Below are 15,984 nucleotides of genomic sequence, written 5' to 3'. Positions count from 1 at the left end.
CTGTTTTTCCAAACAGGTATTGGCATTACAATGAAGAGCAAACCACAGAGAAGAACGATTAGCCCTTGTGTTGTCCTCGGGTCAAATTTAACCCGTTTTGAAAGATTTTTTATATCAGAAATATGGGTTTCTTACAACCAAATTGCCCCAAAATGACTTGGATGTATGCATGTACGTTGGATGGAACCCATACAACATTCCTTACAGGTAAAATTAATACTTCCATATCATAGCATTCGAAAAGAAAAATTTAAGAGGTTTTAAAACAGTATCCTAATTAAACATAAAATAAAATGGTTAAACTTATACCAGTCTGTGATTCATTCAACATCCTCTGATCTTAACTATTAGTCAAAATAATTAATAATTTTTGCTTTTTTAAACTCTAAAATAAGGTATGATGTCATTTAAATTAAGTTAATTGACCATGAATAAAAAAAAATCGTCAAAAGCAGTAAAAAAAAAAAAAAGTTCATGGTCAACGGGAAGACAACACAAGGGTTAAAGAAACACACGTGTGTACCCGTGTGTCTGTGAAAAGAAATGGTTATACACTATAAAAACAGTGAGCTTTGTTTCTATTATCAAACAATTCCATGATTTAGGCTATTTATTGATTTATATTGTTCATTTGATTGTTTTATTACTCAATCCATATTTTCCTGCAGTTACTTTCTTCCCTGCAGATCTTATTTTTGCTGCTGCACAGACCTATTTCACAATCAATGAAGTTTCATCTTGTCTGAAGAGTGTGTTTGTGTTTGTCAGTGGAGCTGTGTGTTTTATCGCCTGCGTCAGGTCGGGAGTACGGACCTTGAAGACGAGCAGTATGAAGAGGAGCAGCAGGAGGATCTGAACGCTGATGACAAACAGCTGAGAGAAGAGGTGAGCCAGCATCGTCTCCAGAGAGCTTACACCTGGTGGAGAGACAAAAATAATAACGCATTATTATTCAATCACAAGCTCTGTCCAAAATCTCTTAAACATATCAGAAGTAAATCATCACGACCCAGGTTCATTCAATTTCATCTGAATCTAAACGGCTGTAACAATTCCAATGATTATAAAAAATACAATTTACAGCTTCCTGTTAAGTTTTTAATCCAATAATTCATAATAAGTAATCAAAAACCAATACAGATACAGATAGCTTTATTTATTAAGGGCAATTCAGTTTCTACAGTCCACCAAAACATACACACACATTCAGATAAAGATAAAAATAATAAATAGTGCTTAGTGTATTGGACATAAGAAATTGCAATCGACCAGTTTCATATACATAACCAATATGAGGTTTGTGAAAAAACACGTTTGGTCAAAAAAAACTCCCTTATGTTTGCTGGTAAACCCTAACCACATCTTCAAATTCTGCTCTGATGATGTTACTCCCTCTCCTGGTCACATCTCAAATTACACTAAAATGACACATCTATTGGATCCACATCAATATTAAAGGTCCCATGACATGGTGCTCTGGATGCTTTTATATAGACCTTAGTGGTCCCCTAATACTGAATCTGAAGTCTCTTTACCAAAATTCAGCTTTGGTGCAGAACTACAGCCACTAGAGCCAGTCCCACAATGAGCTTTCCTTAGGATGTGCCATTTCTGTGTCTGTAGCTATTGAGGAGGAGAGTGGGAGGGGCAAGGTGGAGGGTGGGGGTGTGGCCTTGACCAACTGCCACTTTTCTCGTTTGAAAGCCATGATGTCTCTCTCTCATGGGTGGGCCAAATTCTCTGGGCAGGGCAAAGCAGAGAAAGGGGAGGTAACCTTGCTCCTTATGACCTCATAACAAGCAGATTCCAAAACGGCTCATATGAGCTTTCATTTTCTCAAAGGCAGAGCAGGATACCCAGGGCTCGGTTTACACTTATCACCATTTCTAGCCACTGGGGGACCATAGACAGGCTGGGCGAACTCATATTAATGTTAAAAAACCTCATAAAGTGAAATTTTCATGCCATGGGACCTTTAAATGTCTATCACAAATGCATTATCACCTACAGTCGATGGATTTAAATTAATTTGCATTATCTGCCCAAAAAAGGTCCATAAAAACCTCCCAAAGCAACCAGAATAATGTTAGAAAATATGCATTTTCAGAGGATGTCTGTCATTTCACCAATAAAGCTGTCCAAATTCAAATGTACAGTATGTTTCCTGCAGCTGCAGAAGAAATGTCTTCCCTTCTATAAAGGTAAAATGTGCATTTGAACAGGAATAAGTGACATACATTTTTATGTCTGCTTGTGAAGCAGCAATGATAACTACAATCATGTTATTTGGAAGCCTTTTAAGGACAAAAAAGATCATGGCTTGCATTCACTCTTCACTACTGTATCATGTTTGGTCAGAAGGGAAGCAACCAATTCAGAAATGAACAACTCCATACCACATACTAATTGTACACAGTATGCACTGTATAATAATTCTCATAGGATACTGGTTTTGCAGTTGTAATACAAAAAATGTTTTGTACTAACAAGAAATGATGCAATTCATGCACCAATACACAATCACCGCTGCCAGTACCATTTGACAGAAACAAAGCTAAACGTTTTTCCAAGATCTTCCTGGAGCTGTCTCACCAATATCCACGATAATTTTTTTTTTGCAGCTGAGTAACACAGTAAACATTTTCATTTTACATCGCAGTGTAGGAAAATAGTGTTTTTTTTGTAATATGCATACTGGCTTCCCTTTTTTTTGCCTTTAATTGACAGGACAGCTAGGTGAGAAAGGGGGGGAAGACATGCAGGAAATCGTCACAGGTCGGATTTGAACCCTAGACCTCTGTGTCGAGGCATAAATCTCAAAGGATATGTGCGCCTGCTCTACCCACTGAGCCAACCCTGCCACACATACTGGCTTTCTTGACTACAATAATTACTTTGCTCTTTCTTCACACAATGTGAACGCACTACAACCCCAAAACCTGCAAAGAATTAGGATGTACAGTGGTAGTAATGTACACGGGTCACAGATTTTCTGTTTGTGTTGCACTGAAGGAGCAGTGTGAACTTCAACCTCTCACCTGCGACCCAGCACCTGTCCAAAAGCCCCTCCTTCCTCTCCAGGACAAAGGAGAGAGCTGTCAGACCCACTGCCAGGTAGAAGGTGATACTGGAGGGCCAGAGAGGAAAAGGAAGAGAAATAAACTAGTCATTCCCTCAGGGTAACTTAGCAAAGAGATCATCACATTTTTCCTCCTAGAACATTACATACAACATTATCTACCATTAGCAACATGTGTTTTAATACAGTCTTAATCAAACCGTACATGAAGTAACAAAAGGAAAGTGAACAGTCGATACAAAGTTACTACATCAACCACCTCACATCACACTAGTCTCGCTTTGCCAGACCATCCACACGCTGCGGAGCGGAGAAGGGTCTGGCTAGTCCACACAGCATTGGGATGGGAGAAAAATGTGCTCTGGTTTATTGGCATTTCTTTAAATCAATCACAATCGTCTTGGGCGGTGCTGAGCGCCTGATGGAGCCGCTGCAAAATAGTCGTGCGAGAGAAAACCCAGATTGGACAGATAGTCTAGCTAGCTGTCTGGATTTACCCTGCAGAGATCTGAGGATCCACCGGAGTTTCAAATTCCAACAAAAAAGAGAGCGGAAGGAAACGGAAATCGGCGAAAATACATGCATCCGGTGGAATTTCTTGCAGCATCGGAGCAATCCCAGAAGTGGAAGGATATAGACTACTTCACACTGACCTGAGCACAGCTCCAGGTGTCACAAACGTAGTGAAGTCTGTGTCTTGGCTGCCATAGATCGGCTCTTCAAACTGCAAGATGACAGAAACAAAGGATTAAAATTGACTTGATCAGACAGAAACACACTACTAACACACACAATCCCTGCTACAAATGCAACATTCCTGAGACTTTTATTGCTGTATTGCATTTAATAAAAACATTTTTTTACCTTTATTGGCAGCGCGACCAGGTATGCCATGCTGCCCAACTTATTCTCCACAAAGGCCTGCGAAGAGAGGACAGAATGACAATCTTAACAAGTTAAAGAATACTAGTAAATCAAATTCAGTATAAGGATAGGAATAGTATTAATAATAATAAACTTTATATATACATCACTTTTCCAAACAAATAAAGTGCCTTACTTGTTGAACCTGGATTAAAGTTTTGTTTGGTGTTTTGGAATACATTACTACGGAAGCGTGTTACATTCACCATAGAAAAAAAAAGTAGACACCTTATCTCGTAATATTGAGAAAATAAGTCCATTTTGAGAAAAGATCTCGTAATTACAAGATCCTAATCTCATAATTTTGCTTTTACTTTTAAACTATAAAGTTACATTAGAAGTATCACGCTAACTTAACCTACTGACAACTAGATATGCCGCCTTCCAGGTGTTTAAAATTATCTCATAATTACGAGATCTTTTCTCAAAATTGAGTTATTTTCTCACTATTACGAGATAAGGTGTCTACATTTTTTTTCTATGGTGAATGTAATACGCTTCCCTAGATTACAGTAGAAACCAGTTAACAAACATAATGCTGCTGTAGTGCCCTAAAGCAAAGGCAATCAGCCAAGTGTGATGTATTAAGGGTGAGTGTTTGCTGTACATAACATAACTTGTCCTGAACGTTTACACAGGAATGTCTTGTATGTTGTCAAACATCTTGTATTTTCTGGATGTGCTGAATGATTTCTGATTGTATCTCTCCGTGGAAGATGACAACTGAACATTTGCACGAGGCTCCAGTTGACAAAACAAACATAAGAAGAAACATATTATGTATTTATACCTGAAAGGCCTCATGTAGTTTCTTCTGGAGCATTAAGCCAATTTGTCGATCTAGACAAAAACATTAACAGCAAATATTAACAACTTTTGCTTCTCAGAGTCACAGTAGGTGATATCTGTGTGTAATGTGTAATGCTATTTCCACTGGGATTCTGTTTTGGATATTGTACATGCACAGTACGTGTTAATAAAATATAAATCAGATGTGAAGGATTTAATTCCAAAACAATATGTTCGATATTTCCACAATATACCAATAGTACAATATAATATTTGGCAAGAAATTTCACATAACACATGCTAGAATATCACTTGAGTTATAAAACTCTTTAAATTGCACCCATGTGTTAATTGCCATGCATTGTAATGGCAATTATTCAATGCAACTGTTAAATTGCACATTCCATATATCCTGAACTTTTTCACATCCCTCAACATTTTTTGCACATCCTGCACTAATCCACACAGCCTCTTTTTCTCTCAATGTTAAACTGTTTTATGTATTTATTGTTTGTTCATTCCATATTAATGTTTAATATGTTTATGCGTGCAACAACCAAGTCAAATTCCTTGTAAGTGTTACTTACTTGGCAATAAATCCTTTCAGATTCTGATTCTGAAATTGACCCATTTCAGCAAAAACACTAGTCTGGCTATCACCAGACCAAACTCAATCTTTTAAGACTGAACATTAGTCTGGGGAGTTTGCTCTTTATTTTCTACTGCACAAGAGGCGTGATCAACAGGCATAGTTCAAACGACTGTGTACGCAATTGGATAGTCCTTCAACCAATCAGACCAACGATCCGGGTGATGTAGCAGCGACAGCGGCAACAACGGGTTTCCACGCTTCGATGGCCGAATGTAAACAAGAAGTTGCTTGGTCGCTTCTCTTCTCTATCGTCATCGTGTTAAACCCGCCGGCAGCATGCCAGGTGGATAAGCCAGTTTGTGATTGGTCCCCACAAAATTGTAACAGAAGCAGGATAGACAAAAGTACAGGTTTCAAGCCTGAGCTGCAGGGCAAAATCAGGTCACTTTAGCAATAGGGTACCCAGTCTACAAAAACACTACAAACTATGAGAAATCTTACTTGTCAGGTCCAGCCAGACGTGTACTGATCCTCCATCAACCACCTCTCTGGAAACCTGCCGCTGAAGCATCCTGTAAAAATCAGGGAAATCATTATCATAATCTCAAATGTATTTTTATTCTATTTTTAACATTCAATAACAAACAATAAAACTGGAATGTTGCATACAAGCAAAAATAAGAGGGATAAGATGCTGAAGATGCAGATTTTCTGAATAGTATCTTGAAGTCATCTACACAACACAAGCTTTTTAACAGACAAATTACAAGATCAATATACAGAGATGTAGCAGGTTGAGATGTATGTGATCAACACTTTTTTTAAATGGCTGTATTTTGGCACCAGTCATCCTACATGAAAGTTTTACTCTAAAAATGTGAAAATTGTTGTCTGAAAAAATAAATATCTCTGCAGGCAACACAGGGGACAGTTGTTGAATATTCAGGTTTCCACAGCACGTCACAAATACACCTCAAAGGGCGAGGATCAGAAATAACAGGTAAGGCATGTAGCGTGACTAACAAATTCAAAGAACTCCTTTTTAATTTTTAATTCATTAGTGACAGCATGACCTCCGGGCTACTCAGCAGCCAGGCCAATAAGTTGACAAGGCTACGTGAGTACAGGCTAGTATCACTAATCTAAATACAACTGGGAAGGTTAGCTCGGCTCATTATTTCTCTTAGACAAATCCAGCAATGCTCATGGCCTCGTTTAGACACTGAGGATATACAGTATAATGGATATAATGGATGCAATTTAGAAAAGGTAACTTTGTTTAGAAGGTGCTGGACTCCAGCCAGGCCTCGAGTTTCTTCCAGCTTCAGTGGACACAGGTTTTAATTGTTTCATGCCTTGCACCCCTAATTTGTAACAAACCCTTAAACATATCTGCAATAACCATAATACAAATGTGTTGTTCCAGTGTTTGTGTTTGCAGGAAGTCTAAAAGCAGACAGATGTACTTTAAATGAAAATGTTTCCACCTCTAGAACAGCTCTACATGGCACCAACTAATGATTTATATATCGATTCATCACTTAATCTAAAAAACATTTTTCCCAAAGTAATATTTCCCTTTACAATTAATACTAGTTATCCATCAATGTTTTTTTTTTTAAAAAAAAAGGTAGCTTTGCATTAACTCCTTACCCATCATGCCTGGTCCACATAATGAATAGATGCAAACTTTTAACCTTATAAAATCCCATCTGGTCTATATGGATAGAACGCTGAACAGAAACCAAGGTTATTGTCACATAAGCAGGTGACACCTTTGTTTACCTCAGGTCGGACTGTCACATGAACGGCACATGATTCAATAAGAAGGAATGTTTGCTTGGTTGTTGCTAAGCTGTGACCTGCCCAGTTATGTGAGGACCACATTGTCAAACGCACAAACACATGCGATTCACATCTAAAACAACAACTTTTCAACTCTCATATGACTCAACTCATTTGACATTTGAGAAAGAGAAAGAAAGAGAGAGAGAGAGAGAGAGAGAGAGAAAAAGAGAGAGGGAGGTAGATTCTAAAGTTTTTATGCTTGAAGGAAAAATAAGGGTAATGCTTTATCCAAACCTCCTTAATTTAGTCCTTTTATCAGTAAAACACTAGCTTAGCCTGTTAGAATGCTAACATTTGCTAATGAGTACTTAATCAAAGTATTGGACGAACTAACAGTTTGACCTGATGATGGCGCTATATAAAAAGTCACGGGTTCACCAAAATTCTTACAGTTCATCCTGAGAAGGAACATGAATGTCTGAACCAAATGTCATGGCAATTCATCCAATAGTTGTTGAGAAATTTCACACAACAACATAAATTTGAACCTCATGGTGGTGCTAGAGGAAAAGACAGGGGATCACCAAAGTCGGTAGGCTTTAGCCTCTGGGCACCATACGTAAATAGAGATATTTCAGTCTGGCCCAAAGTGGTGGACATCTCTAGAGTCAGCGTGGCTAAAAACTTATCTGCCAAAGATAATGCATTGTTGTTGTACAATGTCCCCTGTGTAATTCTTTTCACCTAAGAACTGTAATGTTATTGAATGTCGGTTATTATCTGTTTTTACCTGTGCGGTTTGGTTTGCTATACATATTACACAATTGAGTAAAGTAAAAAATAAATAAATAAATAAATAAATAAAAGGTTTTACTGTACCTCTGCAATATGTGAAAATGTTAAAATATGTATGCAGTAAAGGTTAAAAGTGAGTGTCCGTGCGTGTTTATCATGTTTCTCTGCAGCTATAATGCATTTTGGTGGCACTGCTCTGCTTGCTCTCGAGTATCAAAGATGAAAATTCCTTTGTCATGAGCAAACACAGTCTTCTGTACAGACATGTACAGTGTATCTACTGTTTATTTTGTTTGTGGGATATGAATGAGGCAGACCACTTCTACATGACAAGTGTGGAGGACAGAATTGGTGTGCAGATGAGCTTATAGTCTAAATATAGTGTATAGCAACCTAACATGACATGGCATTTATTGATTTATAATTAAACGATGACTGGGGTATAGAACATAAGTGCTACTGTCACCTTTTTGTCAGGTAGCTGGTGAAGTTCTTGCCAAAGCCGATGACACCCCAGTACTCTCCGTTATAGATCCCATCCAAAGCTTCCGTATGGGACAAGGGCACCTATAGATATATGAAGAAAAATGTATATATGTCATACACTGTTTCAGTTTATATCAGGTGAATGCTGACTTATGATACTTGATGATACTTCATACTTGAGTGACATTGTGCTGCTGCTGCACATTTCTAAAGATTCTAATGTTTGTTACTGAGCAGCTTCACAAGAGCTGTGTGTGTTTTATACAGTATATTGAACGTTTGCGGTTCAATGTCACACAGAGAAACTACCTTCCCCCTTTCACAGATTTCCTAGAAAATGAAAGAAATCTTCTTCTGTGAACAGAAGTGAAACCTAAAGGTCAAATTAAATACAGAAACTGGGTGAGACGTCTGTTACTTCCTTTGTAGACTGAACGATTCTAGATACCAGCAGTCCCTCTGAGCTCTGTGAGCCTCAAAACAAACACACTTCTGTGCAGTCTGATTGCAAAAATTAAATGTCAAAATCAATCGGCAACAGAAAAATGCATTTGAATCTACTGACAGTTTTACAGAAAATGTATTTGGTAAAAAGAACAAAAACAGAAACTACCCACTTCCTTTGCTTGACAATACTGTAAATACGATAACGGATGGTTGTCACACATGATGTGTATTAATAAATACCTGGTGCACACTGGAGTTGTCCAGGAAGGAGAGCAGCAAATGGCTGTAAGCGGAGGGGGCGGTGTCGTTGTTCACAACGGCAACCTGGATCCCATTTGGGTCTCCTCCGATGCACAAACAGATCAGCGAGACTTGGATGACGGGCAGCAAGAACTGGAAACACAATGAGCTGCAAACGCAGGGGAGAGGGTCAACCTCAACATGTGGCTGACAGATATTTGCACATCATCACTTCTGCTATTAATTACTCCATGTTACTATGAATTACTGCAACATACCCTGGCATTCTCTTCATCCGCACCATAGTTTTGATCATCAGGGCAGCGATGTTTCTCCATTTGGGCAGAACATGTCTGGCACGCACCTTCCAGTCCACTAAACACACAAAAACACACTCTCAAAGGTCATTGTTCACGTATAATTTCAGACCAGTCATATATTTATCAGCCTGCAAAAACAGGCGGATTGTAAAACTGTGTGTCAACATCTGTATTTCATCACATGCAGATCATATTTGGTGTTTTGGAACTTAATATTTCTAATAAACTGAGATAAGGACCTGTACTGCATGTTTCAAACTAGTACCTGAATATTTTGGAACTTCTTCTGCAGATCCTGGTCCGACCGCGAGAATCGGCTGACTCTCGTCCCGCCCACTCTCGAACGATTGGCTGTTCTCCAGCGCCCCACCCTGCGGACTGGACCCCCGTTTAGAGAGTATCTGGTCCGACGTCTCACACAGCTGCAGGAAGGCGTGCTCCAGGGTCTGCAGCAGAAGGTAGCGTGGGTAACCATCGACCAGTATGAATAGTTTGTATTCTCACCTGCGTGTACATCTGCAGTTTTTCGGTGTGGCCTCACCCCACTTCAAATCTCTCATTCCAGCCTGGTTTTGTTTTCTTTTAGCTTTTGGATTTTTTTTTACTTAATATGTTGTTTTCTATAATTGGTCTTTCATTCATCTTTATCAACATGTATCTAACTGTACTTCACATCTTTATTGTAATACTAAATATAAAGCACCTTGAATTGTTTGCGAGATGTGCTACAGGATATAAAATTGCCTTGCTTCGTGGTCCCATGAACAACCTCCCTGCCCTGACTACCAGCTCCCCTGGGTGTCCATACATCCCGTGGGAGTCCTAACGAGTTGTCTACTCACTGTCGCATTGTGCTGCTTCATGAGTGCGTCCGGAGGTCCTTCAGCGAGCAAACGGCCGTTCCTCATGAGACCGACCTGGAGAAATAACAGCAGTGAGAATATCTGTCCAATACGTAAGTGTTATGACATGTGGTGGGGGGTTATTGAGCAACAAAAGAGAGGTGTAAATCTCAGATAATGTTATTTAAAAGAAAAAAAAAAAAATTATAATCTTAAAGGAATAGTTTGACATTTGGGGATATAACACTTCTTTGCTTTCTTGCCAAGAGTTAGATGAGAAGATCAATACCATTCTCATGTTTTCACATTAAATATGGAGCTCGAGCCTGTGGGCGATTAGCTTAGCTTAGCATAAAGACTGGTTCCAGTGGGAAACAGCTGGCTTGACTCTAAACAACTTATAATTTTTACATTTCTGTTTCCACGGGAACGCTAATAAGCACATTTCCCAAACTTACGAACTACACCTTTGAACAAAAAGAAAATGGTCAGCCTTATCTACAGTACAAACTAATCTACAGTACAAACTTGCACCTTTTAAGCAACCGGTTTCATGGACTTCATAAAAAAGATTATGGGTGAAACAATAACTAAACGACTGGATTTATGCTGAGCTTTAGTTTGATCAGCAGTGAATGTGACATGGGTGTTAAATGAAATGTAAAAGTGTGGGGCTATAGGCTTTAATTTATACAGAGAGTCCATGTCCTTTGTACTGTGTGTGGCCCTGTTGTTATTATCTGTGATCATTCACCATAAAACTACTGAGATCTGACAAATCTGCACAAATGAGAGCAGAAAGTTAAAGGTGCGTCTGCATTACTTCCAGTTCTCTCTCTCAATTTCTTGACATTGTCTGTATTTGAACGTTTGCTGGGTGGGGTTCAGACTATGCAAAGTTTTGAGCACAGATTTCCATCACTGGCTGCAAAGGTCTAATTCAGACCAGTCGTTTAATCTATCAGACCATGATCTGATGATAAAAACCATGTAGCCAATAAACTTCTTTAAGATAATGACTTTTCTAGCTATTTGGTTTTATGTTTTTCTGTGTATGATATGGCTTAACCCTTACTTATCTGTGTAAATTAAACAAACCGTAAGTATCAGTGTCACCGAAACATATTGTTTCGTTTACACAGACTAGTAAATAGTTTTGTTAAAATAAAAAAGGCTAAATAATATCCCATTACAGCTGGACACTGTAGATGTCAGCAAACTTTTCTCAAACAGAAGTAAATTGTGCATATCAACAAATCAACATAAAATAAAATCAACATCAACATAAGATCAACAAAGTGTCCTACACAAAAGAAAGACAGACATGACAGCACAGACAACACAACATCCTAAGAATTAACTGTAATAATTAAAGTGCGAAGTGCCAAAAGGGCTGGTGTATTTATTGCACCGCTGCTCTGCTGTGCTAAGATTTAGGCCAAGTCCACACGTACCAAAACAATCTTTTTTTCCCTCAGTCTTCCCTGGCATTGTTTCAAGAATGTTTGCGTTCAAACGGATCCATTTGTAAATGACTCAACACGCTACTTCATTTTCCAGGCCTATAGGTGGCGCTGTTTCTGCTACAGATATTCACCAAAAACGGAGAAGAAGAGGCGGAGCGTGCGCATAAAGCTTGCGCGCTGTATACAAACAGACAGTAGAAGAAGAGACCAAACAGCCCTAGTAGCCCTGATTGGCTCAATATCTTCTCCAGCAGGAACACAAGCATGTAGTCCGCCATTGTTGTTGTTATGAGACGTCGTCGCAGGATAAGAGGTCGAAGACTAGAGGTCGAGGGGTGTGGCGATGACATCATCGATACGCAAGTATGAGGCTTCGCCGTCCAGACGACGACGCAAGGGCAGCGTTTTTGAATGTTTTCACCCTGGGACCAGGTTTCAAAAAGTGCGTCTCCAGGCAATGCGTTTACACGAGTTTGGACGATCGGCCGAAACAATGCAAAACATGTGCGTTTGCACCAAAAAGCGTCTCCGTGTGGATGGCCCCTTACTTTTGGAGTTCTGCAGCTTGATGGACGTTGGGATAAACGATAACTTTAGCTTGTTCTACATCTCGGCACACGGAATCTTCTCCCTGATGGCAGAAGTTCATATTCAGGAAAGAGAGGGTGTAGAGAGTCTGCAGTTATTCGTTCTGTTTGTTTTCTAACAGCTTGCTCGTACAGGCTCTGTATGGGCTTGTGCTCTCTCCTCCCTATTATCCCCATAGCTGTCTTGTGTGTGCTGACCAGCCTGCTTTTTAGCTGCACTGTTAAGTTGCCAAACCATGCTTTGATTCCATATCTGATAATGCTCTCCAGAATCGCCCGGTGGAACATGAGTATGAAGAAGCCTAAGAAAGTATAATCTCTGCTGCAGTCTATTTCACAGGTGGTAAATGTGTGCTTTCCAGCAGAGACGATTGTCTATATGGACACCTAAGTATTTGAAAGACATTACCTGGGTGATTTCCTGTCTTACAAATACTTAGGTGTCCGTATAGACAATCGTCTCTGCTGGAAAACACAAATTGATGTGATATGTGAATGGACTCAAAATAAATGACTATTTTTAACACTTTGACAATAATAGAGCGCCATGGCACAGAGGAATAAGATTGTGAGTAATATGACAATACTTGTTAGTAGGATCAATTCAGGTTGGTTTTGTATTTTCATACGATTTGTTGACAATAAGAAAAATATAGTATAAAGAGTATCACCTTGGGGCGTCAGTAGGCTCTGTGAGGACTTGGCTTGTAGCTGGAGAGGTGCCAGTTCACCTCCTGGACACTGCCGAGGTGCCCTTGAGCAAGGCACAGAAACCCCAACTGTTCGGAGTGCTGATAATGTGGCAGCCCCTTCGCTCTGACACCTCTCCATTAATGCATGTCTATGGTCCTGTGTGTGCATGTGTGTGTGTATTTCGGGCTTATGTGTGTAATGTTACAACAACAGAGTGTAAAAGAATAATAATATTTGGGTAATGTTCATATTACTGTTTTAATGTGTTCTGTCCGAATATTTGGACTAATTATATTTTAATGCTTTGGCAACATTGTTATTGAAACTTTCATGCCAATAAAGCACCTTTGAATTGAATTGTAAAAAAAAAAATAATAATTTCCCCTTTCAGGGATTAATAAAGTGCTTCTTCTTGTTGATCGTCTTCATCTTCGTCTTCTTCAAACTGATTCATGAATTGAAAGGACAAATTATGTGAAATAAAGACACAAGAGAGCTTCTATACAAACTCTATAGGACGTTTTTTCCCCCATTTTCTCTCATTCCTTGTGAGCTTTTGTCCCTCCTGTCAAGCTAATAAAAACTAAACTTCCTCTAACATGTTGACATGGACTCTTTGTTTTTCTATGAAACATGGGGACCAATGTGGACGCTTTGTTCTATTGATTTTGGAGCAGTATTTCTGGTTCTTGTTTGAGAGTTTGTATTTATGCTTATTTTGTCCTTGTTATTGTAATGTAAATGCATGTGGCCTCTCTCTCTCTCTCTCTCTCTCTCTCTCTCTCTCTCTCTCTCTCTCTCTCTCTCTCTCTCTCTCCCATCGCACCACATTGGCTTGCCTGGCCTCCTCTATGTAGTGTGAAATTATGTGAAATAAAGACACAAGAGAGCTTCTATACAAACTCTATAGGACGTTTCCCCCCATTTTCTCTCATTCATTGTGAGCTTTTGTCCCTCCTGTCAAAGCTAATAAAAATAAACTTTCTCTAACATTTTGACACAGACTTTTGAAACATGGGGATCAGTGTGGGAGCTTTGTTCTATTGATTTTGCAGCAGTATTCCTGGTTCTTGTTTGAGAGTGTGTATTTATGCTTATTTTGTTATTTATTGTAAATGCGTGTGGCTTCTCTCTCTCTCTCTCTCTCTCTCTCTGTCCATGCATGTACGAACTATCTCACCACATTGGCTTGCCTGGCCTCCTCTATGTAGTGTGTGGTGATGATGACCGAGACTTTCCCCGTCTTCACAATCTGCACCAGATGCTGCCAGATCCTAGAAAGGAGACCGAAAAAAAACCAAAGCAAATGACATGACACTCGACCTGCTTGCTAATCAAGTTTTTCTAAAATCTCTGGGAAAGCTCACAGCTTCGCCAGCAGCAGTTTCCCTGCCAACTGTCTGATCTGTTGATGCTATGTGGTGCTATTATACAATGAGACTGGAGCAGCATACTGAGGGAGAGCAGGTTTCTGACCTATTTTCTAGAACAAATGCATGAATTAGAAACATGGACATTGTTGTTAGATGGATGCAGAAGTTGTTAGCTCACGTGGAAATGTAATTTAAGAGAATCCTTCATTTGTTTTGCATCAAATAAAGCTAAAAAGAAATATAAATAGTGAGTACTGGATGTAAACAGGATCTTTAATTGTTTAAAGACATTTAATAACATGTATGCAAATGGTCATTCTGCCAGGATTAACGGTCAGAATAAAGTAAGTTTACGTGCAGTGTGGAAGAGTGTTAAGTGTCTGAGGTGAGTATCTGTCCATTTTAAATGGAGTGGTATTACTGACCCCGTTTGTCGTGCATTTTTAACTTGGACCAAATACAGAAACAAAATAATCTGTACATGTGTGTTACATACTTAGACCTAAGAACAGGGTCCACTCCGACTGTTGGTTCGTCCAGGATGAGCAGCTGTGGATTCTGAAGCAGAGCCGCACCGAGAGAAACCCTGCGCCTCTGACCCCCACTGTAACACACACACACACACACACACACACACACACACACACACACACACACACACACACACACACACACACACACACACACAAAAGAAAGAATGATATGAAGCATAAACAGACTGACGAGTACACAAGCCACATGGTGCGTGTTCATTCATACCAGGAATGTCTTTCATATTGTGTACAGTGCACAGTTTCGACAACCTGTATGTCCTGAAAGGCTGCAGCAGAAAAACCTGTTGCAAGATCCTTAACACAAAAGATCTTTAAAAACAAAAACACAAATCATGTGCATAGTGAATCCTCTTTGACAGCTTTTTCATGTAAGCTTCACTTACATGACAGGCTGTTATGCCACAGATGACATAAATATTACATGAGCTGCTGCTAAAAGCTGGTTCAAGGGGCCACATTGGAAACAATTCAATTTTCAATTCAATTCAATTTTATTTATAGTATCAAATCATAACAAGAGTTATCTCAAGACACTGTACAGATAGATAGGTCTAGACTAGCCTGGTCCTAACAGATTCTCATACATTTAAATTTTTTCACAGACAGTCTGGCCACTCTCCATTGACAAGTGTTAACTTCCTTGAAGGCGGGTACTCTGTTGAAGTTTAAAACTATTGGATCTGCCCAGAGCCACTCTGGATCTGCCATAACCAATCGCTAACGTTTGGTCGTGACGTCAGCTTAGCATTACTCAGCCTTAGCCAACTCCTTCACCACTAACGGAGCAAGCTGGAAAATCTAACTTTTCCCGAACCCCGTGGGGAGGAGGGCCACAACATCATGGCCAACAACACAACTCAGCAAAGATTGTTCTTGCTCGGGCTTTAACTTCTGGATATTCAGCAGCGTTGCTACAATGGACCGAATGGCTTTGCTCGCATCTTTCTCCGCCGCCATTATGGAACTACAACTCAAACTAGTGCACAACCTCAACGTCATCGTTCTCAGC

At 39.5% G+C, this 15,984-nt stretch overlaps 1 protein-coding gene across 5 annotated transcripts in view; it reads right to left on the bottom strand.

Annotated features, from left to right (window-relative positions):
* Positions 1–15,984, bottom strand: part of abch1 (ATP-binding cassette, sub-family H, member 1) — a 33,135-nt gene that overhangs the window by 5,241 nt on the left and 11,910 nt on the right. For all 5 annotated transcript variants that reach the window (XM_028604049.1, XM_028604050.1, XM_028604052.1 and 2 more), the window contains exons 5-17: positions 14,918–15,025; positions 14,229–14,322; positions 10,303–10,377; positions 9,726–9,906; positions 9,419–9,515; positions 9,141–9,309; positions 8,434–8,534; positions 5,886–5,956; positions 4,794–4,843; positions 3,944–4,000; positions 3,733–3,803; positions 3,039–3,127; positions 814–917 (exon numbers count right to left, since the gene is read on the bottom strand). In XM_028604049.1, the coding sequence (XP_028459850.1) occupies positions 814–917; positions 3,039–3,127; positions 3,733–3,803; positions 3,944–4,000; positions 4,794–4,843; positions 5,886–5,956; positions 8,434–8,534; positions 9,141–9,309; positions 9,419–9,515; positions 9,726–9,906; positions 10,303–10,377; positions 14,229–14,322; positions 14,918–15,025 (1,267 nt within the window). The remainder of the gene's footprint in view (positions 1–813; positions 918–3,038; positions 3,128–3,732; positions 3,804–3,943; positions 4,001–4,793; positions 4,844–5,885; positions 5,957–8,433; positions 8,535–9,140; positions 9,310–9,418; positions 9,516–9,725; positions 9,907–10,302; positions 10,378–14,228; positions 14,323–14,917; positions 15,026–15,984) is intronic.

Source organism: Perca flavescens, chromosome 17 (genome assembly GCF_004354835.1).
Source record: "Perca flavescens isolate YP-PL-M2 chromosome 17, PFLA_1.0, whole genome shotgun sequence".
In the NCBI taxonomy this organism is placed as follows: Eukaryota; Metazoa; Chordata; class Actinopteri; order Perciformes; family Percidae; genus Perca; species Perca flavescens.
The sequence above is the reverse complement of the archived record's forward strand: the minus strand, read 5'-3'. Positions and strand labels throughout refer to the sequence as shown.